General features: G+C 40.3%; 1 protein-coding gene across 7 annotated transcripts in view; it reads right to left on the reverse strand.

Annotated features, from left to right (window-relative positions):
- The window catches only part of CCSER2 (coiled-coil serine rich protein 2), a 53,935-nt gene extending 28,664 nt beyond the window's left edge, over positions 1-25,271 (reverse strand). Inside the window, exons 1-7 of one of the 7 annotated variants that reach the window (XM_083740299.1) lie at positions 24,990-25,251; positions 23,824-23,887; positions 15,942-17,393; positions 13,182-13,384; positions 3,192-3,282; positions 1,394-1,553; positions 683-872 (exon numbers count right to left, since the gene is read on the reverse strand). In XM_083740299.1, coding sequence (XP_083596425.1) covers positions 683-872; positions 1,394-1,553; positions 3,192-3,282; positions 13,182-13,384; positions 15,942-17,346 — 2,049 coding nt within the window. In that variant the 5' untranslated portion in view covers positions 17,347-17,393; positions 23,824-23,887; positions 24,990-25,251. Of the gene's footprint in view, positions 1-682; positions 873-1,393; positions 1,554-3,191; positions 3,283-13,181; positions 13,385-15,941; positions 17,394-23,810; positions 23,888-24,989 lie in introns of all 7 variants that reach the window. The other 6 variants (XM_083740298.1, XM_083740303.1, XM_083740302.1 and 3 more) reach the window with 6 other exon arrangements.
- Positions 25,272-25,498: the final 227 nt, after the last annotated feature.

Genomic DNA, 25,498 nt, shown 5'->3' on the forward strand with positions numbered 1-25,498 from the left:
CTTCAGTGACACAGGGCATTCTAACAGATTTTGCTTCACTTCCATGCGTCTGAGCACAATTACATCACAAACAGTGTTCGAAACTCCTATTGTTCTAGGCTCATTGGCAACAGGGAATTTCATTAGCACAAGCAGTTTCTGAGCACCAGGCACAGTACTGCGCTTAAGATTTCAGGTTAAAACTGCAGAGCAGAAGAAAAGGAGGACCTTTTCTGCCTCCCCACTTCCAGCTACTCTCTGAAGACTGGAAATGAGACTCTCTTAAGAATATTAGGGGGGTGGGCAGGGGAAGGACTAGACTATGGGAAAAATGAATGTATTGTTTTAGCTGCATTTTCAGCTATGTATTCTTGTTATAAAAAGAGTGTGTCTAGACATTCCGCTGTTGCGCCCAAAACCTAGGTTTAAGGTGCCATTTAGCTTTTAGCTTTCATATTTCAGTTTCTAACACTGAATACAAATGAAGCAATTTAATTCAAATGAAATACGATTGCTTGTTATTTTTTAAAAAACAACAACACCAAGCCACCCTAGTGTTTTACTTGATAATAGAATCAAAGGAGGGTTAGGTCAGTTGGTATGGTGGCATGTATGTACACACACACTTATTAGCATCAAGTACTGTAACACAAACTAGTGACAAGTGTCCCTTCAATTCCCATGTTGTTAAAAACTTGCTAACCTGATTAAATATTCTTTTCAATTTTAATAACTGAGTTTTCACAGATGTGCAGTCTTGAACCATATGCCGAAGGGTCATTTCATCCAGCATCACAGTGTTTGCCGGCAAACTTCTCAGAGGTGGGTACAAGCTTGGTGCTCCATATCCTTCAAGGTGACCGACAGGAGGAGAGTCAAAATAGTTGCAGCTCCTGAAAAGTGTTTTAGAAATGTTTTAATAGACAATCTTCTGATGTACTTCAGTAAGAGAAACATTCTGAAATCTTTAATACCAATCAAATATTACTACAGCTATCACTCCATCCTTAAATCAATCAATTATGCATAGGGCTCAAATAGTCTTGAAGAAAAAAGGATACCTTTGTTTTTCGACAGCACATGTACAGTATATGCAAGAAAAAGTAGCCTTTTCTACAATATAAACTGTAGACTACAAGCACTAAGTACTTTCAGTCAGCTTTAACCAAATGATTTCTGTTATCTCCTTAAACACCCTTTGCCAAAGAAGTTGTACATATTTACACCCCCACCACATGTGAACATAATTCTCTGTTTCCTCGCATCCCCTCCAACATAACACCAAATAATCCTTGTTTATTTGATTTAATCTGACTGGTGTTAAAAACCATCTCCAAACTAATTTATAATAATTTTCTTTTATTATATATAGTTTTAACAACAACAACAAAAGAGTGAAAAGTAAGGGCCTTACCTGTTCAGATCATTTCTACTATGGGAACAATGGTCAGTATGACCAAGATGATAATGGTCTTGGGCATTCCATCGTTGTGGTGTCCTCTTCCACAACCCCTCCTTCTGCTGTCGAATATTTCTTTCTGGCCGCTCATAACGATTCATATTTTCACAATCCACTACATAGATAATAGAAACTATTTCAATATTCATCTAAATGGAAATATGATCACCCAGAACTGCAAAGTGGCTGCCAGATATATCTCATTACTGATTTACAATGATGTACAGAAATAAGTACAGGAACTGATGTACAACAAATTTGTGTTATCAACTGCTACTGCTCTAACTTGGTGCTTTTAATTATTTGTATAAAACTGTGATGAGACTTTAATTACTGTTGTTCATCAGTTCAACAGCAAAAGGCAGGATACATATGTTTTAAATAACTGCATCCACAAGGTCACATTACTACTTCAGTTAAGAAACATATTGCTTCAATCACATAGGACAAGAAGTAATCAAAACTTAAACTGATGCTGACAAAATTCAGCAGTATTTTTGTTGTAAAGAGTAATTCCCTTGCCATCAGAATCCTAAGATTTAAGAGCAACCTTTAAAAGCAACAGAAACAGCATTTCATTTTATGGCAAGATAGATATATGAATATTTAAACAGAAAGCTTTTTTAAATACAAAAAAGTTTTAACATATACATTCTATCACATAATGAAAATGAGATTTCAGAGATCTCTCAGTTTGCACGAGCAACAACAACAGATTAGTCAGTGAAAGCTGTGACTGGCAGCTACTTACAAGCTATTAAAAGCCAAGTAAAAAATAATAATGGAAAATACTGCCAGGAAGGAAAAGTTTCAAGAAACCCTTTAGGCTTTTTACTTACCCAGACACTTTCTCTTCACATTGTCAGGCCTCGGCTACGAGAAGCTTTTCATAAAACGGAGCAGTCTTATTCTACTGCCTACTCAGACATAGTTTTGCATAAGACCGTGGTAAACAGGCCTTCCTTCCTGCTCATTCCCTGCTTGCGTATTGTTGGGAAATGAGCCCAATTTGACCCTGTGATTTAGAACTACAGCCTTGCTCACTGAGAACATACTTGCTGCACTAGAACCGTTGCTATAAATAGAGTGCAAGTTCCCTCACAGACTCCAAAATGTAACAAGTAAAATGCAGCCCTATGAACTATTCTAACAAACTTATTTAATAAACTTTTTCTGAGGAATCTAACAAGTATAAAGTAAGGTGCATTAAAACATTCAGCACAATCGTATATTAAAAGCTATTCTTCAACAGATATTAGAACTCCGTCTACATGTAACAGCTTTCACAACTTAATCCTAAGAAAGCCAAAAGTATTTGTATAAAATACTTGTACACTCTGGCTGAGCTTTTACACAAAAAAGTATGTGATTATTTAAAAATCTCTTATATAGAATGCAATACAAAACACATCAAGAATTCTCCTTAAAAGTACTTTGAAAGCTGAAAGCCATGACACTAAGTAAAATTAGTGCTTATAAACTGTTTGAAAAAGGTTTTAAGGAAATGCTGTTTTCAGAGCAGGATGCTTTAGAAGCTGTATTACAGTAGTAGGAGCAGCAATTTCCCCTCCCTGAATAAAGACATGAAGCTGAACACAGGTCTCAGTGTTGCTGATGGTACCTCTGTGGACGTTTCCCAAGTTCAGGAAATGACAGTCATAGTTGGCAAGGAAAGAGAGATGGGCAACCAAAGAAGCCAGGATAAGGGAAGTTGCAATAAAGCATTTAAACATATTCAAACAATTTCACTAACCATTATCACAGGGTGCGTCTTCAGGTAAGTCAACATCGAGCATAAGATCATCATCTTCAAGATCGCATGAATCAAGATTATTCAAAATATCCTACAAGAAAATAAAAAATACCTGCTACAAGATGTGCACATTTGTGTCTGTCTCTCCAGTTTAAACTATGTGCCTTTTGAAATAAACATTTCATTGACTCTCCAGCTGTCTCACACATCAGAACACCAAAGTGAAATTACCATGCTCCAAGCCAAGGTGTGTCATCTTTTCAAGCTCCTGGAAGTACCAGGAGAACTAGCTTCCCTTCCCTTTCTTATAATGCACTAGTTTTATGGTGCAGAATCTTCCACATAAAAAATAGACAGGTTTAGCAACCAAGGCTAGAAAGGTATTAGACCTGCCTGCCTGAACAGCTGCAATGCTAGTCATGCAGAGGGACAGAAGAATCATTCCAATGGCCACAGCAGATCCATCTACAGATGTAAATTGCCAGATGCAGAGGGTAGGGGAAACTTCAGGGATAGCTAGGCCAGCTAGAACTGAGCAATCCCACAGCCCACTTTAATAGCTGGGTGCAGCTCTCCACCTGTCAGTCATCTGCCATCACCAGGCTGCGAAGGAAGATCCATATCGAAAGTGGGGCTTGCAAGGATCAGTTGCCCTCAGGAGCTCCTGGTCAGAAATTGCCTACTGCAAGTTGATCCTTGAGGGGGGGGGGGAATTGCTGTCAGTGCCAATCTGTACTTTAATTATTATTAATTATTATTATTATTATTATTATTATTATTTATTAGTACCCCGCCCATCTGGCTGGGTTTCCCCAGCCACTCTGGGCGGCTTCCATAGAAACCAAAAAACACTAAAATCACACATTAAAAACTTCCCTGAACAGGGCTGCCTTAAGATGTCTTCTGAATGTCAGGTAGTTGTTTATTTCTTTGACATCTGTCAGGTAGTTGTTTATTTCTTTGACATCTGATGGGAGGGCGTTCCACAGGACGGGCGCCACTACCGAGAAGGCCCTCTGCCTGGTTCCCTGTAGCTTTGCTTCTCGCAATGAGGGAACCGCCAGAAGACCCTCGGCACTGGACCTCAGCGTTTGGGCAGAACGATGGGGGTGGAGACGCTCCTTCAGGTATACTGGGCCGAGGCCGTTTAGGGGTTTAAAGGTCAGCACCAACACTTTGAATTGTGCTCGGAAATGTACTGGGAGCCAATGTAGGTCTTTCAAGACCGGCGTTATATGGTCTCGGCGGCCGCTCCCAGTCACCAGTCTGGCTGCCGCATTCTGGATTAGTTGTAGTTTCCGAGTCACCTTCAAAGGTAGCCCCATGTAAAGCGCATTGCAGTAGTCCAAGCGGGAGATAACTAGAGCATGCACCACTCTGGCGAGACAGTCCGCGGGCAGGTAGGGTCTCAGCCTGCGTACCAGGTGGAGTTGGTAGACAGCTGCCCTGGATACAGAATTGACCTGCGCCTCCATGGACAGCTGTGAGTCCAAAATGACTCCCAGGCTGCACACCTGGTCCTTCAGGGGCACAGCTACCCCATTCAGGACCAGGGAGTCCTCCACACCAGCCCGCCCCCTGTCCCCCCAAAACAGTAACAGTACTTCTGTCTTGTCAGGATTCAACTTCAATCCATTAGCCACCATCCATCCTCCAACCGCCTCCAGGCACTCACACAGGACCTTCACCGCCTTCACTGGTTCTGATTTAAAAGAGAGGTAGAGCTGGGTATCATCTGCATATTGATGGACACCCAGTCCAAACCCCCTGATGATCTCTCCCAGCGGCTTCATATAGATGTTAAAAAGCATGGGGGAGAGGACGGAACCCTGAGGCACCCCACAAGTAAGGGCCCAGGGGTCTGAACACTCATCCCCCCCCCACCATTTTCTGAACACGGCGCAGGAGGAAGGAGCGAAACCACTGTATAACAGTGCCCCCAGCTCCCAGCCCCTCTAGACGGTCCAGAAGAATGTTATGGTTGATTGTATCAAAGGCCGCTGAGAGATCCAGCAGAACTAGGAAACAACTCTCACCTTTGTCCCTAGCTCGCTGGAGATCATCAACCAGTGCGACCAAGACAGTTTCAGTTCCATGATAAGGCATCCAACTGTTCCTTTGTAGCCAAGTCTTTACCTGCTTCACATTTGACGTGATAGCAGATGTGGGGCAAGTGGGCATCACTTTTGAAAGTGATTTTTAAATATAGATAGTTACTGAGTAAACTTATAATTTTATCAATATTAATAAGTCTATTATGTTAGAAAAATCTTAGCTGAAAATTACTCTGTCATTAAAAACAGCACAAATATATCTGTCAAAAGAAACTGAGAGTCCCTGTATCTCAGTAAATACCTTGCAGTAAAAAAGTAACCCTAACCTAATTCTGATATTTAGCTGCCTCATCTCATTAAAATTAAGAAATTGAAACAACATGGGAAACAAACATATAGAGAACAATATAAACTTAGAAACATCTGGGCAATGCTCACTGGCCATGCCATAGTGTCAAGCTTAGTGATATCCTGCACTCAAATAAATGAAGGATTGGCAGACAAGGTTTGTTCTCCCCATTCCTTACAACCATTGCCTGAAACAAGTCAGAAAGTTACAGAAAAGTAAGGCTTGACTAGCAATCCCAACAGTGATATTCTCTCTTTCGCAAAAAGGAGGGGGGCAACTAGACTGATTTTGATATACTGTATAAAATTTCATATTGTTATGTTTTGAGCTATCAGACTTAGAACATCACACAATTTAACTCCTACCCAGGTAACACAATTAGCACAATGTAATAGCATTCATACCTTTAAGAATGAAAAAAGGAAGATGATTAAGTGTAAAAATGCTCCACAACTTAGGCTTACTATTGCAGCTACCATAGAAACCATGTGGTAAGTCAGGGAGTCCTTCTAACCTTAATCAACTAGCTGTCCAATCAGGAAGCAGCAACCACTGACATTGCCTTAACATCTCCAGTCTCCCTGAAGCCAACTAAACAATCACATAGGTCAGTATGCCTGTTGTCATGGTGACAAAGAAGTGCTGCTATTAGCATTTGAAACCACCACCCCTCCATCATCTTATTGACTCAGGCAAGCAAGCAAACAAAAAACAACAACAAAACAAACAAAACAAAAACATCCATGAAGTATTTGCTAAAGTAAATATTAGAGAATAATTTATTTGGACAAAAAATGTCTCTTCCAATTTAACAAATTTAATTCATTTAGACACAAACACCAAAAAATAGGAAGATTTAGCACACATTTGCTCTCCATGGTAGCTACGCATGTGCCAGATATTAGGTGTAAGATAGCTAGCCAATACAAATGTGAAGGCAATAACTAAGCACAATAATAATTCATCTGTAATAACAAGCATTCATATTGCTTGTAATGCTGTTATCAAAAATATTAGTACATGCTCCTTTTTAAAACAAATTAAAAGAACTCATTAGATTTCTATCCTCTGCACTAGAATGTGATTCCATTTCTTCAATAAACTTTTTACTCTCCCCACCCATCCTACAAGAATGCGTGCATGAAGTTCAAAAAAATTCTACATGTTTAGAACATACAGATAAAATGGTATGTCTCTAGCACACATGGAATCAAAATTAAAGGCATGCTTTTGTAAAGCTTCCCTGGTTCTTTTCAAAAACACTTGTGAAGGAGAACTTTCCACTGGCTTCTGCCCACAGAATGTGTACTGAAACCTCAACCTCCATCTCTACATGTTTATACTAGTTCTGCATGGTGTGTGTGAACTGGGATGGTTTCTATCAATATAGTTACTTTTCACCAGCTTGTAAGATTTAAACATATAGGTCAGTGCCAACTGCAGCAGTATTACTCATTCCTAGGGTTCTCATCTACTTTGATTCCTCCCACATTTCTCTTTATAGGCTCATATTTGCTCAGCGTGGCAGGGCGTGCCTTCTACAACTCTCTATTTTATTTTGTTGCCAAAGGCAATCACCAAGCTTTGGTAAGTTTGGAAACAAAATGCAGACAAGTGTCTTACTGGTAAAGAAGTTTTGGTTTTGAACAGCAACAAACCAACACCATTACTCTGAAAGAATCTGGGAAGCAGTCCCACATTCAAAATGAAAATATAGATAATCTAGAAGATTAAACAACGTTCGATAGCATCTCTCAAGGTTTCGGAGTAATATAATCAAGCTCCTTAAAACCAAATTTGAGAATGAATGCATACATACCACACACTAGAGGAGATTAAAAAAAAGAAAAATGAGGACAGCCATCCTGTCTATAACGTCTATGAGAAGAATGGAAAACAACACTTACAATGCTGTCTTTGTTTTACGTATTATAATATCTAAGGCCCAATGAACAGACTGATATGACAAACATGCTCATAGATTATCTTTAAAAAAAAAAGCATTAGCATTAATGACTTAAAATGCACATTTACTACCACTACTAAGGGATATACTTAGTTCATAGCACACCCATTTTCTGAAATGCACAAAAATATACCAGGAATATATACAACTATAGTTTGATAACATCCTGTAAGGCAGGGGCAGGCAGACTTTAGATCTTGCTTGGTATTTTCTTTAAAAACAACAATAGACTAGAATTACTATGGTTCAAAGATACATCTTATATTATGAAATAAAAGACCACAAGTATGCCCTCTTAACAGTTAAGGCATAACTAATCTGTGTTATGTGGTACTGAGTGTGTACCATTTCCTTGCTGGTGGGTAAAATCAATACCTACATAGTCCAGCATTCTTCAGAAAATCCCAGCTGCTAGTAGGTGTTAGGACCTGTTAGGTGGTCAACCAGAAATTGCCCAACAGTCTACCAGTGACACAAAATCTACTCTTTACTCCCCAGCAGCAACCCTAACTAACCCTAATACTTAATTTAATACTTGTATCTTCAAACAACATTCAGGAAACCTATAGCACATACGTATATACACACACACACACACACTAGATACATAAGGTGCAGCTCAAGATAGTGGACTCAGCTACACTGGTAAAGAAAAGGCAATTTATATGTGTTGCATATGTGATATAACATGGTGCCACCAGATGGCAATGTAGTGTCCCACTTTTCTCTACCTGTTTTCCCTGTTCAAATTTACAACGCTTTAAATTGAAACACTTCTTTGATGTGTCTAGATCCAGCCAGTGTTAAAGGGGGTATGTAAGAGCAAAATGAAGTCTGCTTGTACAACAGGACTTCCTTCCCACCCCTTGTGTAACCCCACACCACCTAAATGGGGGAGGGGGGGCAGAAGAGTTTTAGGGAGTGTGAGGAGCGCACAGGGAGAGGGGAGAAAGTCCAACTGCGTTAGCAAACCTTGCTCCACCTATTCAAAACCTTAGTTGAATTGTACCCAGAAAGCTGGGAACAGAAACATGAACATGATCTAGTTTAGGACATCAGCAAAACCAAAACTTGCTTCACAGCAAGATCACAGAAAGGAAATATTAAATTTTAAGTTCCTTTGAACAACATTTTAAAACATATTAATACTACCAATACATTTGCTTATGCAAAGTCTAGCAGCTTATTACAAAACACTTAATAATCTGCTAATATATAAGTATTAAAATTGGTATTATGGGAAGTATTCTCTACTTCTAAAATTAAATGGAAAACAAAAGTACTGAAAATGCAATTTGTTATATACAATGAGAGTAAATATGCAGAGCAAATATTTAAATATGTAAATTCACAAAGTCAAGCAAAGAAAACATAGTAAATTTACATGATTAAATTTCAAAACTAAATTAGTGAAGTCCTTTCAGTGGGCTGGCAGGGCAGAACTGTTTTAAATAAATAAATAAAATATTGACACTTAAAAATAGTGCAATAGCCGCAAATAACTACTGTCACCAGATATAAAATATAGGCAGGGTCATTTAAGTGGAACTAACACCTTACTAATGATACTTTGTAGCTGGTAAGTTTTTCAGTATTTTACTCATTGGAAAGCTATGGCAAGCATGCTAACTTCTGTGAAAATAATTAGATATGTATAGCATAGACACTTTCACTATGGCAAATGAAAGTAGATACATTTACAGCTGCAGATATTTGCATTTAATACTGTATTTTTATATTCAATTACATAAAGAATAAAGGAGGCACCATGAAAGCTGTCCACCTGACATGATTCGAAGGATGTTTAAACCATCAGCTTATGCTCTTATACTGCCATCTAGCCTCCATTCATGAAGTTACCAAGAAGTGCACTAGATATTCAGCACCACAGAGAATTCAACCGACTTTACAGAGAGAGCTAGATTATATGTTTATTTTTAAGGGATTCTTCAAATGGAGAGAGCTACTATCTCATAAAATGACTAATGTACTCTAAAACAGCTACCACCATTACAAAATTTGCACAATATCCTTGTTGACAAGCTGGTAAAATATGGGTTAGATGATACAAGTCTTGGGTAGATCCACAGCTGGTTGAACAACTGTACCCAGTGGGTGCTCATTAATGACTTTGTCAAGCTCAAGGAAGGCTTTCATTGGAATGGCATAGGGCTCTGCCTTAGGCCCTATGCTGTTCAACATTTTTACAAATGACTTGGTCAAAGTAGAAGCTTATCAAATATGCAGCTTGCATTTATCTTGGTTGGAACAATGTACCCAAACCAACATGATAAAAATTCAGCAGAGATAAAAATAAAATCCTGCATTTAGGTACCAAGAATCAAATAGCTTTGCAGCAGTACTTTTGAAGATTTGTCTAAATTAGTCGCAAGATAAAGCTGATCTAGCAGTTCAAAGAGGTTGGTAAAATAACAAATGCAATCTCCGGGAGCATTGACAGAAACACACACTATTTGCTGCTAAGCAGACCAGATCTGAAGTACTATGCTCAGCTCTGGACACTGCCTTTTAAGTAGGACACTGAGTATCTGCAGCATGTCCAGAGGAAAGTGACCAGGATGGTGAAGAATCTAGAAACTAAATCACATGAGGAACAGCTGGATATGTTTAGCTGGCAAGAAACAGGATGGTGATATTGTCATGCAGAAGGTAGAGCAGGCTAACTCTCTGTTACTTTCTACGACAAGACTAGAACTAAGATGTGGAAATGGAAACCAGGTTTCAGCTAAATAATGTAAAAAGATCCTTGCTTGATCAGGCCAAAGGCCCACCTAGTCCAGCATCTTGTTCTCCTAGTAGCCAACCTGTTGCCTTTGGGGAGGTGGCAAGCAGAACCAGAGTGTAAACAGGACCATCAGAGAAACTTCCACTTCCTAACAGTAAGAGCTGTTTGACAATGTAAGAGCTACCTCAGGAGGGGGTGGGCTCTACTTTAATGAAGATATTTAAGCAAAGGCTTAAACAGCTGCATTGAAGATCCTGCACGAGGCAAGAGGTTGAACTAAATGAACTCCATGATCCGTTCCAAATCTATGATTAAATGCCTGTATTTTTTCATACAGCTTAACACATTTTGATTACAGATATTTACAAGCATCAAACAACTAAGCACAGCTTCAGGTAACATTACATAGGCTACTGCTTCTAACATGAAACTTCCAACTCAAACTGTAACCCCTTCCAAACCCATTTATATTTCATACTATGAACAAGAGTTAGTGATTGTGGTTTTACTACAAAAATCTACAGGTTTCACAAAAAGAAAAAGATACACTCTCGAAGGAGATAAATACTTAAGCAATAGATTTATTCTCTTTGATCTCTACAAGAGGGAGTTTCAGCTGAACAAGAGCTCTAGGAATTTTACTCAGCCTTACAGAAATGCAATTGTGGTTAGCCAAATAAAGACCTCCAGTTGCCTGGGAAACCAAACTAATCTTGCTAGACTCGAGAATTTCAATATATACTTTCAAAGTGAAATATATTTTAGGCATAATGACTATCAAACAAATCTTGAAGGTACATTTATCTGAATTTCTCTCTTGCCTGATCTTCAGAGTTCAGAGCAGGTTACACATATATTTATAGTGCTAAAAATATAAAGATGATTTCAGATTTCTTTAAGTAAAGCAGCAGCAGCAGCAAGACAGACTGGGAAACAGACTCTTAGAAAAGAAAAAGTGAAAGCACTGCTAAAAGAAGGAGAGGGGGATTTATAGAGAAAATTCATTTCTTTTTGTCTGTCTTAAAGTACAGAATATTTTTCCCCTACATCATTATATTTGAAAGATAATTATCCAGAATTTGTCCCTCTGAAAAAATCAAAAGAATTTATACAGGCAACACATCTAGCAGTCTTTATAAGTAATCTAAATCAGAGTTTAACAATGTGGCTTAGTGAAACGAATAATATTAAAATTGCAAGATATTTTTCACTTTTCACCAGGTATCATCATTGCCAGTTTTGTTTTAAATGTTTTCTTTGATGAATAGCCAAAGGCAGCTACAACGCAGCCCATCTGCAACTTCAAGCAGATCATTCAATTGCAGCTAGAAGCTCTCCTGTGGTAAGAGGAAACAAGCACAGTGCCTTATGCAGCAGCTGTAACCACAGAATGCAAGGAGATAACCACTAAAAAGCAAATGCAGGAAGCAATTGGAAGTTGTGAAATTTTTCACAGCAGGATCTCAGAACCCTGCTTTAGAAGAGCTATTCAGAGTTGCATTTACTTTTTCACTAAATTACAATTCTCAACCTAGGCAATCCAAATTCAGCACCCTATGTAAGTTATCCAAACCGAACAAAAGCACATTTTCTGGATTATGTAAAGCCATTCTGCTCTCCAGACTATGAAGCCCACCTCCAGGCATGGGAAATTTTAGCATTTCTTCAGCTTCTGAAATATCAGCTGGCATTGCCCACACATATTTCAGCATATCCTTGCAGCAATAAGGGCTATTTAAAAAGTTTATTCTTCCTCAATTCTAAACCCAATACCACATTCTACCTATCCCAACAACAGAAGCAACTGCTACTGTGGCAAGTGTTTCTTAATGGAAATAATTCTACAATACCTGTTCTGACCAAAAAGCTTTTATTTCTGTTTCATGTTCACGTACGTGAGGACACTAGTTGAAGAGTTTGTTAAATGCAGACAACCATTCATGAAGATACAAAATATCCTCTGCATCATATATTACTTTGCTACATTTATGAGCACATACTTCAGCTGACTAAACTACCTTGATGCATACCAGGGAAAAAGATGGGGTATAAATATATAGTAATAATAATGAAAACCTGCAGCTCTGATTCCAACTATTTCCAATCTACAATTCCAGATTTTAAATTAACATGCTACTGTTCAATTGGTTATGACTTTAAAAACTGAATTTCAGCAAAATTGCATGTAGATAAAACATTGGGTTCAATGGAGGGTGGGATTACCAAAGTCATTTTTCCAGGAACCCCAACAATCTTTTTTTAAAAAAATTGTCACACCCATAAAGCTGAATGCACATTTGTTAAAAGCACACAAGTTGCAGGCTTACTGTATCAAATTGCAAGCAAGAACTTGTTTCTACATCATTTCATGATTTAAAGCAGATAGTCAGAAGAAGGGAAAAAAGTCACTGTCCTCAAATATAATTGTGATATTGGAATTGTGATAAATGTGATATTGGAAGACTTGGCGCTTGAGCATAATACAAAATATTGCAATGGTCTCATTTCACCTGCATCAGAAGTGTGTTGCCTATTTACAAAGGATGCCGTACTCCCTTTAAGTTAAACTCTAATTAAATAAACACAAGCATTTTACCCCTTGTGTCACTGGGAGACTAAATAAGCCAAAGCTTGGTTTGTCATGTGTAAACCCAAACGAAGAGCAGAAACCAAGGTCTATCAAATCACCACAATCTCAGGTTGCGCATAATGTCAAACTAGGAACAGAGGAGCAGCAAAGCATTAATCTTTGTTAAAGCAGTCTTGTTTTAAGACTATAATTTAAGGTTGCAGGTGAACTAGGCTATTGTGAGCCTTGCAGAAAGTTAACTGCTTTTGAATACTATCCCAATAATAATAAACAAGTTATACTTACTATACTATTCATTTCTGAAGAATCATAACTTCCACATGGATGGACACTTCCAATGGGCTCCAACCCTTCTTCATCCCACATATAGGTTCCATCGGAGCTATCAGATGGAGAAAGCTCAAAGGAAGAGCCAGCTCTGTAGTCCATGTCAGAGGAAATCACATTGCTCCCAGCAGGATGTTTTGCACTTTCACTCTTGTCATCTACTATTTAAATAAAAGCAAAAGCAAGAAGTTAACATTATACACAAACTCTCAAAATTTGCAATTTACATGCTGCATTACCTACATGCAGTTATCAAGAGTCACCTCAGTTTCTCTCTCTGTAAAGGTAAAGGTAAAGGGACCCCTGACCATTAGGTCCAGTCGCAGGCAACTCTGGGGTTGCGGTGCTCATCTCACTTTACTGGCCGAGGGAGCCTGCATACAGCTTCCGGGTCATGTGGCCAGCATAACTAAGCCGCTTCTGGCAAACCAGAGCACCGCACAGAAATGCCGTTTACTTTCCCGCAGGAGCAGTACCTATTTATCTACTTGCACTTTGATGTGCTTTCGAACTGCTAGGTTGGCAGGAGCAGGGACCGAGCAATGGGAGCTCACCCCATCGAGGGGATTCGAACCGCCGACCTTCTGATCAGCAAGTCCTAGGCTCTGTGGTTTAACCCACAGCACCACCCACATGCCTTCTCTCTCTGTACCATTTCTAAAAAGTAAATATTCTAATGCAAATAGTTTAAGAGTTTTGTAAAGCAGGTCGGCCAGCAATGATACAAACATATTCAAGAATGGCAAGCTCACGATACTTTGTAACTTAAGTTAGCTACACAGTTATTTCCTGTTTATATTATTAATAATTACTATTTTTATTTTCATTAACCTTCACCCCAATATTTCAGGATGGGTTCCAACAATTAAAACACAATATTAACATTGCATGCTGAGAAAGTGGACCTATTCATGAGTTCCAGTAAGAATTGGCAGATTAGCAAATACTGTTCTGTTGTTCAGAACCTCCTCTCAAACTAGATGGAATCTCATGTTGCAAACATTTTATATATTCCACTGGAGTAAGCAGAAGTCAATTGTCTCCCCTTTTCAAATTTCAACCAAAGAGAAGAAACAGGACTCTGTCCTTGAATCTTGACCCTTGCTGTTGTTGGAATAAAGATACAGATTACCTCTTATATTCTGATAACAACTACAAGCATTCCATCTGTCAACACTTTCTAAGAAATTGTTCAATTTATAAAGCAAACATACCCAAACCTACTGATATTAATTTATTTCTATGTGTACATGCTTAGGATCACAGCTCAACTCAAATAGTTTGACAGTGTTTTATAGTATAAATATTTTTCTTTTGGCGCAAAACATGGCTAAGAGAACATGAGGCAAGACTTTAACTTTCTAAAATTAGCCCTTCCAGAACAGACACAACTGATAAAGGGTTGTATATAAATCAAATAAATAAATAATAACAATGATAGCTTGCCATAGTTTCTTCTGCCACAAATGTTAGACTGTCACACCTAAACTGCTTCTTATAAAAGTACTGAGTACTATGTCACAGTTTAAAGCACTAATACTCCATAGACTTCAGTAGATACAAGTTAGGCATTTGCTTTTAACTCTTCCATCAAATTAAAGAGGACTTAAACTATGCTCAAATTTGGCTAGACCAGGCACTTTATTTTAACACAGAATTTGCATCTGCACACTGTCCACTAGAATGATGGCACTAAGAATCCAGGAAGATGAATAGCAATCAATGGTAGAACAGCTTCATAGTTACCTTGTTTGAGAAGATGTACAAATTACCGTATTTTTCGCACTATAGGATGCACCTTTTCCCCTCCAAAAATGAAGGGGAAATGTGTGTGTGTCCTATGGGGCGAATGCAGGCTTTCGCTGAAGCCTGGAGAGCGAGAGGGGTCGGTGTGCACCGACCCCTCTCGCTCTCCAGGTTTCAGGAAGCTATCCGCAAGCCTTGGGAGCCCGGCGCGACTTCCCACCAGGCTCCCAAGGCTTGCGGACAGCAGCCTACAGCCCGAAACCCAGGGAGTGCAGCGGAGCGGGCCCCGGGCTTCGGGCAGATATCCGCAAGCCTTGGGAGCCCGGTGGGAAGTCGCACCAGTCTCCCCAGGCTTGCGGATAGCAGCCTGCTTCCCGAAGCCTGGGGCGCGCAGTGGAGCGCACCCCGGGCTTTGGGCAGATATCCGCAAGCCTGTTCTGGGGGCTGGGGTCGGGGGAAGCTCAGGCTTCCCCCGCCCCAGCCCTGCACCTGGGAGGGAAATTTTTTTCTTTATTTCCCCCCCCCAAAAAAAACCCCCTAGGTGCACCCTATGGGCCGGTGCGCCCTATAGGGCGAAAAATACGGTAGCTGCTTGGTGGTACCATTAGGACAATTAAAAATAGTTTTGTAATAGAGCCAAGTTTCTTAGTGTCATTGTATATAGAACTAGTTAATAATGTGTTTGTGGACAAAACACACTGGGTAAAACTTCCTCCAGAGCACCTAAGTCCAAGAAATAACTTGTTTTCTCCTCTAAAACTGGCTGTGCATGTATCCTACTCTTTAAACATACATAGAAAAACTAATAAAATTTTGAACAATCAATAAAAGCTATTGGTAGACTTCTTCACATATTTTTTATTTATAATCTAACAAAAAAAATTAATGCACACTATTAGGTGACAAAATAGTAGTGGCAATACTGTAAGAGCTTAGGTTCCCATTTTCAAAGAAAAAACATAACATATTTACCAGACACACGTATATTCAGCCATTCATCAGAATTACAGTTGGATCTTTCACTTTTCTTAAGAGACAAAATCTGATCTAGCGGTATTCCATTGCCATGCTCCAGCTCTTGAACAGAAACCACTTCTTCTTGAATTGTTATTGGTCGGTTGGGATCTTCTAGATCTATGAAGTCATCACTAAAGTCTTCGCTCAGATCATTTTTCTCAGAAGAGGACAAGGAAGATATAGATATTTCATCAACATCACCATCCATGCTAATAATTTTATCTACATTATTATGTACAGTTTCTCCATCTTCAGTTCTTTCACTGTTTTGCATTCCTTTTGCATCAACTCCTCCACTGCTATTTGTTGAAATCAAGTCCTCTGTACAGTTTTCGGTATCTTTACTTGTGCTGCCATCCACAGGGATCTTTCTCCCCAAATGTTGGTTGCTAGGCTTCAATAAAGATGGACGGGCTGTTCTAAATCTGAGAGAAGGTGCATCCCCAGAGCCATTGGATAGTGGTTGTTTTTTCAACCCAGGGGGAGCTAAAGCAGCATATGATCTAGAAAACCCATATCTTAATGGTTCATTGCCATTGGGCATATCCAACTGCCGTGCACTTCTTGACAATAGATTTGACCTCTGAGATGCTCTAATAGTTAAGTGTTGGTTTTGATAAGGCCTTGTAAGATCCACAGCTCTGTTAAAAGAGTGTGACCTAGTTAGGGTTGCAGGGGGCAAGATAGAGCTTTGAATGGAATGTGAAAAGCTTTGTGACCTAACCATTTTTTCACAAGATTTATCATTGTCAGTCAATTTTGCCAAACTCTCCCCTGAGCTGCTCCTGGTGGCAGTAGAATTACCTCTATTCCTCTGCAAGCCTATAGTTGAACGGTTCCCACAAATGCCATTCAAGTGTGATTTTGGAGCATGAAGTCCAGAAAATGAAGTTCTGCCTAACAAGGAACTTTTACTGTACTTAGCAGAACTAGACAGCCCAGGCAAAGCCTTTTGGTTTAATTCTTCGGTAGGTGACACAAACATGCTGTTTTGCTTAGCTAGTTTTGACAAGGTGTTGCTCGAACCCACCCTGAGCACTTCTTTACCAACTGCTCCTTCAGACTGAGGGCACTTTTCAGAATCTGTCAGCCTTTCATTGGAATTATGACTAGAGTCAGATTCACTGCTGACCTGATCACCCAGTTGGTATTTATTTGATTTTCGCCAGTTAAAAGAGAAGGAAGACATACGAATAGTGCCATTGTGCTTGCCAAAACTTTTGTCAACGCTCCGAGTATTCCCTGATAAATTAACAGCTGTCCCATTTGGGATGGTCTGTAGCATATTTCCAGCAGGTTTTGTTCCATACTTTGGTAACCTGGAAACCAATGATGTCCTGATATGACTTTTCTCTTCCATTAGCTATAGTCCTTCCATGAGATATTGTCCTTTAACATTACTTGACTCTAGAAAGAGAAGGAAAGAGAAAAAGATGAAAATGTTAACTGCACAACCGTGATTACAGAGTGTATACACAGTGTATTATATAAATCTGACCTGACATCCTTAAAGGAGCAACTATCTGTTTACTGAAACAACTCAAATACATTTACAATGAATAGAATCTTCTTACACAGGAACAAGTATTTCAGAAAGAGACAAAGTATTAATTCCATATATTGAAAATGGCTTGAAACTTTGGAGGGCCTTATTGGTAGGGGCACCCACCCTGTTGAATGGCCTCCCACCAGATGTCAAGGAGATGGGTAATAACCTTCAAGAGACATCTGAAGACAGCCCTGGTTAGGGAATCTTTTTAAGGTTTAATGTTTTTACTGTGTACGCAAATGGGTAAAATACTATAGGCTTTCAGTGAGCATGTCATGAGAAGCTTGGGTACCATACTTGATAAGTTTTTAACTACTGTTTGAAACTGCAAAACTAAGGAGAGAACAAAATGGAAGCATTTTACTCTTAAGCATTCCAATCATGTTAACATGCATGCATAAAATTTCATTTTTGGACTTTGAATTCTACACTTTTTTATTTGTGTACACAAGAGCTCAGGGCTTACGATGAATGGTAACATAATTACTGCTGTGTGTACCAAAACGATACATACATCAAGTATAATAAAATAAAACTGCCCTAGCAAGTAGCTTGGGCTGCTCCATGCTTGAGGCATTGCCAGCATTTTTTGCATCTGAAACAGCTAAATGCTATCCTTCATATCTAATAAGTAGAAACTCCTTATGCTGGTAACTTGCTACCTTTGACTTCATTTCACTTAGATTAGTAAGTAATTTTTGAACCCAAAGCTCTATAAATCCTTATCAGCTTTGATCATAAGCTCTTATAGCAAGTATACAAAAATCAACTGCCACAGGAAAACATTTATAACCAAAGCAGATAATAGGTATCCAATAACCTTGATGCATTGCTTTATGCATTCAGTTATACGTTAAAAATCTAAATATTAAAGAAGGCTATAGTTTACAAACAGCTTACAGTAACAACTGAACAGTCAAATCAATCGCCATCCAATGTATGTACTCTAGTTTCCAGCTAGTTATGACCTACATTCTTTCATGAGAAATGTAGGTCACATGAAAAAGCCATATTTTCAATGTAGCACTGTAAAAACTGATATAGGCAAGGTTCATTCGTCTCCTCTTCCAGTCAGCAAGACAGTAACTCTTTTTCCATCCTGCCACAGTCAATTACCTATGCTGGGTGCACCTCAAGTATAGTTTGGGAAGGAAAGATGCAGTTGCCACACCAGAGCCAGCACTTGGAGATCTTTCAAACTTATCAGAATGGAATGTTTACTCACCCTTAGCCACCAGGTGTGTAAATAATTCCAAACATGCTGTTGACCAAAATTAACCATCTAAATTAAAAATCGCTATTATGATTGCCTGGGAAGTTGGTCCCATACAAATATAATCTGGCTAAGTTTTATCTCTGTTTGTTTTTAATTTGATTGATACAAAGAAACAAACAATAATTAAGTGAAGCTTTAACACCCCTATCCTTCACTAATGTACTCTCTCTTGTGCTTATTCGAGTAGTAGTGTTTCCATTGTTAAAGCACTCTGATAACATACTTGAACATAGAGGGGGAATAGATTGTTTTTAAAAAGTGAATCATTATTTTTGTGCTATGAGGCATATGTAGTTCTGAGATCAATATATTACAGTGTTTAATGTGTTACTGATACATATTTTACAATGGAACATGGGAAACAAGTCTACTGGCTATTCCACAATCCTTTGCTAAGGAGAAACACAAAGAAAAACTAAAGAATATTTGCAGCATTCTGTAATCAAGTCGGGTACAATAACTACAATATTGTTTGCTGCTGACGCCTGCACTGTAAGTTTAATTATGAGATGGGGGAAAGTGTTCCAGCATTAGCTAAACCCAATTAGACTTTGCTAGAATGCAACCCAGAGACAGAACACTTATTTTTTTTAATGGACTACTGAATCCTAGCACTTATAATTTGACACATGCAAACATCCACTTGCCTGGTGATCTCCGATGAACATCTATGATCAACAAAAACAGTCAACATCTGTGATGAAGAACAACAGTTGACCAGGCAGGGAACCTTTATAAATTTATACTGAATATAGCAGTGTAAGATTGGAATTATTTAAAAATATGAATTAACCAGCATCTTTACAGACCAAATTCAATAGGAGGTTAGGTTTACAACTGAACTATGTCTACTAAACATTTTGGATAAAACAATCTGGCCAATATTAAGCATCTTTAGATACTATCAGTTTAAATGGGAGAGTCTGGCAACAGCTGAAATCTTCCAGCAGCAGGCATAAATCCATTTAACTTTAGCTGGATCATGCTCTATGCTTATAGACGTTGGGAGTCGTCCCCCACAATTATACAGGAACTACCAATAAGACTGTGAGAAAGTGATTTTACAACTTTCACTGGCATTCACAAGAGCAGAGTAGCCCTTAACTTTTGTACATTGTTTGTTTGCCTAAGTTTATAGACTGAATCCTGAAAAGATGCTGGTAGTGTAGCCAGGCAGCTCAATTCCAGGAATTGGTGAAACAGCTTGTTCTGGATGAGGTAGCACTCCTCCTGTAGTGGCATGTATGTAGCTTTGGGGCACACCTTAACCCCATGTTGTCAATGGAGGCTCAGGGGGCCTTGGAGTACCTATTTCCAGATGTGGCTCACTCACTAGCTAAAGCTGTTCCTGAACGGATGTTTTGGCATGAGTGCCATATACTCTGGTGACCTCATATTTAGATTACTGCAACTCTAAGTGGGGTTGACCATGAAAATGGTCCAGAAGCTGTAGCAAGTGTAGAATGCTGCTGCTTGGTTATTAACTGGGAAGGTAAGATGGGAGAATAGAACAATGCTCTTAAAACCATTGTAATAGCTGCCTGTGGGCTGCTAGGCCTTAACGACTTGGAGTCTAAATATCTGCTGGAGCACCTCCTTGATACAAGACAACTCAATCAACAAAAAGCAGGGGGTTCTGCTTGTGGCCCCCACTAAAAATCATAGCTCAGGACATACAACAAGGCATTTTTCACAGTAGCACCCTGACTTGAAACACCCTCTTCCCAGAATTGTTTCTCCTATGTCCTTTGAAGACAGTCTTCTATTTTAATATTTCAAATTTGGGAGATACATAAGCACTTAACTATATATGAAGGGTTCATCAGAACAACAGCCAAGAACTCAATGGTTTGTAATGTTTTATATTAGCATTTTTCCAAAGGTAACCCTGAACAACTGAACAGGTTTATCATATTATGTTCAGAAAATTGAGACACTCAGTCACTAACCATCAAGCAGGTAAGCTTTCAGACAGAATCAGTTACTTCTCATTCACTTTTGTTACAAATGTATTCTATCAGCAGGGTTTTTTAAAATAGCTTTTAAGGTGTTATGGGACAGCTTTTAAAATCATCACACGTTGTCTCCATCTTCTCATTTATGTTGCTCATTGACACACCTGGGCAATATTGCAAGATCTGGTTACAAGGACTGTCTTGTGCTACATTTGACACTGCTTTGGACCAAATGGGCCTTAATTCCTGCCCGATTAGGAATCATTTGAAGCAATGCAGAACTCATTACGATTGACGAAATTATTACTTATAGCACCTGGTATTTCTTGATTTGCATTCATTTTCTCTTCAATATCAGTTCAACAGCACCCTTTGCTAGTGGTACTCAGATAAAATATATACTGATACATTTCTGAAGTAGATATCAACCATATGGATTATCTACTGTGGCCAGCTAGCAAAGGAGAGTAGGATCTCACCATCTGTAGAGATTCCTTACACTTATAGTGAGGAATTGTTTGCCCATATCCCAAAAATACCCTGTCAAGAGTTGTACAGACATGGCTTTCCTCATGCTGCCTGAACATATTCACAGAAGCAGAACTGAGCACAAAGAAACTAAATCTGGATTGTGGGCAATAGGGAACATATTGCATTGGCACAGCTAACATCCACACCATAAGGAATGCTCAAAGATAACAAACAGTTGATGTCTTGTCCTGAAAAGGTGATGAGAGAAAGGGAATGGCGTTCCTCATGAATGTTTGGGTTGCATATTATGTTCTCTTTTACTAGATTCCAAGTGCTAGACTGAATCCTAGCACTAGCCTTTAAGGCAACCTTTCTCAACCTTGGGTCTCCAGGTGTTGTTGGACTACAATTCTCATCATCCATAGCTAGCAAGACCAGTGGTCCAACAACATCTGGGGAGACAAGGCTGAGAAAGGCTGCTTTGTGACACAACAACCCTTTTTTCTTTTTAAATTTCATTTCTTTCGTTCATTTTTTGGTTACTATTGCTATTACAATTTTACAGCCTAGAATTACAAATGTTATTAATGTACTACATCCTGAAAAATGTGAATGCTCATCTCATGATGGAACTTGCCAAGAACTGCTAAGCACCAGATGACACTGCAAATCATTAGAAAGATAGTAATAATGCTAGCCTTCAAAGAGGCTAACGGACAGCCCAGATTCCATCTGTAACTTCTTCTGTTTGATCCTCTAAAGAAAAGACACAACAATCTGAACTACAATATTTACTTCTAGGGGCCAAATAAAGACTTCCATATCCCTAATACAAGAGGTATGCCTTCTTATGCTAAGAGACATAAGAGACACTTCTAAAATAATTCTTAACTTTCCTAGAAATATTAAAGATTAACATTGTTTTGAAGACTACTACTTCAAAACCTATACTCAGCAACATTAACAGCATTTCTTATGGGCAACAATGAAGAAACTACCCTTCTTGCCACTAAGACAAAGTGGATGGAATTCAACACAATGTTAAGGAGATTGTTCTGTCAGCACAAGTATTTCTATTTGCCCAACTGAACAACTTCCCCTCTCCTCCCACTGCATGCTATTTTGGGGGCTTTCCCAGACCTCCAGTGTCAATTGGGGGAGCAGAGAGGGAGTCCTGCTATGTTAGTGGGAGTCATTGCACTGACCTGCTAACAGATCAGGGGTTAGCTGAATCCAGTTCAGTATTATTAATAATGTAACTTAAGGAAACTACTGTTTGTGAGTAGTAGAAATCTATCCATGCTGTTACCTTCTGAACATGACATTAAATAAATTAAATTTAGTATTTTTAATTGCTTTTAACAGTTGTGCAATGATTATCATTACTGCTTTCTGACACAGTGCTCAAGTACCAACCTGGCTGCACAGACCACACCCAGGGAGACTCTCATCTCAGGAACCAGAAACCCTTTAAAGAACTATAACCCAATCTATGCTGAGTCAGCGACCCATCCAACCAATTTCAATAGGCTTTGGTGTACTTAACTCTACAGAAGACCAGGCTGTTAGTCCTGTACAATTTCTAATCATTTACTTATCCAACAATAATTTTTAAAATACATACATCAGACAAACGAGGAGATCCAATTACACACAGAGAGACACACTCTATATTTGGACAAAATCTGCCCTCTCTAGTTTCAGTAAGTTGAAATCAACTCCAACTGTGTACTAGCGCCAAATGGGAGTGCAGGAAGCTTTTGTATGGATGAGCCCTTAGAGGTTACATCCGAATGTCAATCCACTGTGAGAAACCTGAGAGACTGCTCACCAGATTACCAAAGTGAGGTTTCTCCCCTTTTAAGACCGGCAATAGATATAAAATCATACTGCCTTCTATGCATACATCCAAGCATAATATTTTTGCTTATACTGTAATTAATAACCCACACCACAGTTTGTGATTCCAAATGATTGTTTGTTTTCATTTACTGTTTAGCACTTATCTTCATAAGTTCACTCCCAGCGCCACAAATCATCAACAAACTACATTTATGGCTGCTGCTCAGTCTCAAGAGGCTGTTGCACTGTGAACTCATACTTAATGGCAACTCCAGCTGGGGCAAGCTTGCCAGTGCAAACCAGTTTAAAACAATGTTCCTATATCCCAAAACACAAAGTCAGCGAGCAAACATGGGTTCAGATGTAAAAACAATCCATGAATTGCCATGTCAGCTGAATTCAGCCTCCGTCTCTCCCAAACAGATTGAATTGTTCGACGCCTGTCTGACCCCTCTCCTTATACCAGCTGTCAGGAAGCAGAAGGGACAAGACAGCAGAGAAGGACAAGGGGAAAGGAGCTAGTCATACAAAACCATTGAAAAGAAGACTGTGGCAAGAATTTGAGTGTGTGAAAAAGTAACCATGAATGTTGTTATCCTCAAGTTTCAGAAATTCTCTCAAATGGACTGAATGGTGAACTTATATTCCAACTATTTGGGAAAAAATTAAATACTGTTAATTATTAGTTCAACATCACTTTCCATTTGCAAAGTGCTTTACAAACATTGTGCCTTTTATCCTCACAATAGCAGTAGGAGAGAATGGGCTGAGAAGTGATGACTTGCCCAAGGTCAGAGAGCTTCAAAGTCTGAAACATAAGAAAACAAAGAAAGACACTCAATATTACCTTCCCTGACGGGACAAGCTTATAATGAGTCATTGTATGTTTGAAATGAGGATAAACACATTAGCACTCCTTCAGTCACCAGCCCAGGTACAGAAGCAGCAGCCTTTGTCTGTTTTTAAGCAATATGGAGATGTCATCCAGCCTTTAAAGCCGGAAGAAGTGTTACCTGGCCACACACACATATACATACACTTCTCAAACACTGCCCCCACCCTAGGATAAAAAGGACACCCCTACAGGAACACTGGTAGGCAGGAAACATTGCCGCAAGGCCACCTCCTGCCTCAAGCCAGCAAAGGTGGATTGAGAAAGGCCTGCAGTTAGGACCAGTGCTCGACTCCTGCCAGGTCTCCCCAGCATCTCTTTTCAAGGCCTGGGCTGAATCCAGGAAGACATGCTGTAGGCAACCATGAGCAAGCACAAACTGAATTTCCCTCAACCTGCATAAACTAGGGAGTCCCCAAAAAGCTCAGGGACAAGACTTCCCGGGGAGAGCTAGGGCGTTTCTCCGAGCAGATTTGAGCCCAGGCATCTCCCTCCCTCCTTCCATCAACCGGAGGGTTAGCAAATCTGCTCCCCGACGCAGCGGTTAAGTCCGCCCTCCCCGCTCTCTCTCCAAGACACGACACGAGCATCTCCTAAGCCTGGTTTTTCTTTAAGGAGAGAGAGAGAGAGAGCTGGCTAGTGGTCACGACGGTGATGCAGCATCTTCGTCCGTCTCCTGCACAGTCAGTCACACGGCCGTGCAGCCAATCGCGCCCACCGAAGAACCACGAGATTCGCAGATGGGAGGGGGGGAGAGAGAAGAGAGGTCAGAAGCCCCCCCCCGTGGGGGGAGGGAGAGAGAGATGGGGCGAAGGTACCAGCTGTCCGCTGACTCAGCCCACGAGCAGGGAGGCCCCTCGCTGCCCCCCCCCCCGCCAACCTTACAATGCGGGAGAGGGTGTTGGAAAGGGTATGGGGAGGGGGGAGACCAGGCTCCTTCCTCCTCATCACACCCCCCCCCCGTCCTTTCAGCCGGCTCCTTACTCTCCATCTCAACACACCCGCGGCTGACACTCACCCAAGGGCGAGGCGGGGAGGGAGGAGCAGCGCCTTGCAGGTGGCGGGTGGGCCTCGCCCGGCGTCCCTCAGCGTACCGGCAGTGTTGGGAGAGGGGGATTAGCGGTCGCAGCCTCGGTCGCTCTCGCTCTCTCCCTCACTCGCTCGCTCGCAGCCGGCCAGCGTCCTCCGAGGAACCCGCCTCCCTTCATGCACACGCCCCGGAACTCGCAGCCGGCCTCCTGCCCCATCCGCTGAGGCGGCGGCGGCTGACAGCTGACGCTGACGTAATGCGGCAGGCAGTGCGCACGCGTGTTGTTGCCGCCGCTTCGCTTTGTAGGCCTGCGCCCTTCCTCCTCCCCCCCCCACGCCCCTTCTTCTATCACTTGTCTCGCGCTGCACAGTTACTGGGCAGGGAGTGTGCGCGCGCCGCTTGTGCTTCGGCCCAATCCAGACGTTCCGAAGGTGGAAACCCCGCCCCCCCTCCGCCGCGACAACGGCTTTTCCCGCCCAAATTCAAACCGGCGGCCG

This window comes from Podarcis gaigeae (assembly GCF_964106915.1).
Source record: "Podarcis gaigeae genome assembly, chromosome: 5".
Lineage (NCBI taxonomy): Eukaryota > Metazoa > Chordata > Lepidosauria > Squamata > Lacertidae > Podarcis > Podarcis gaigeae.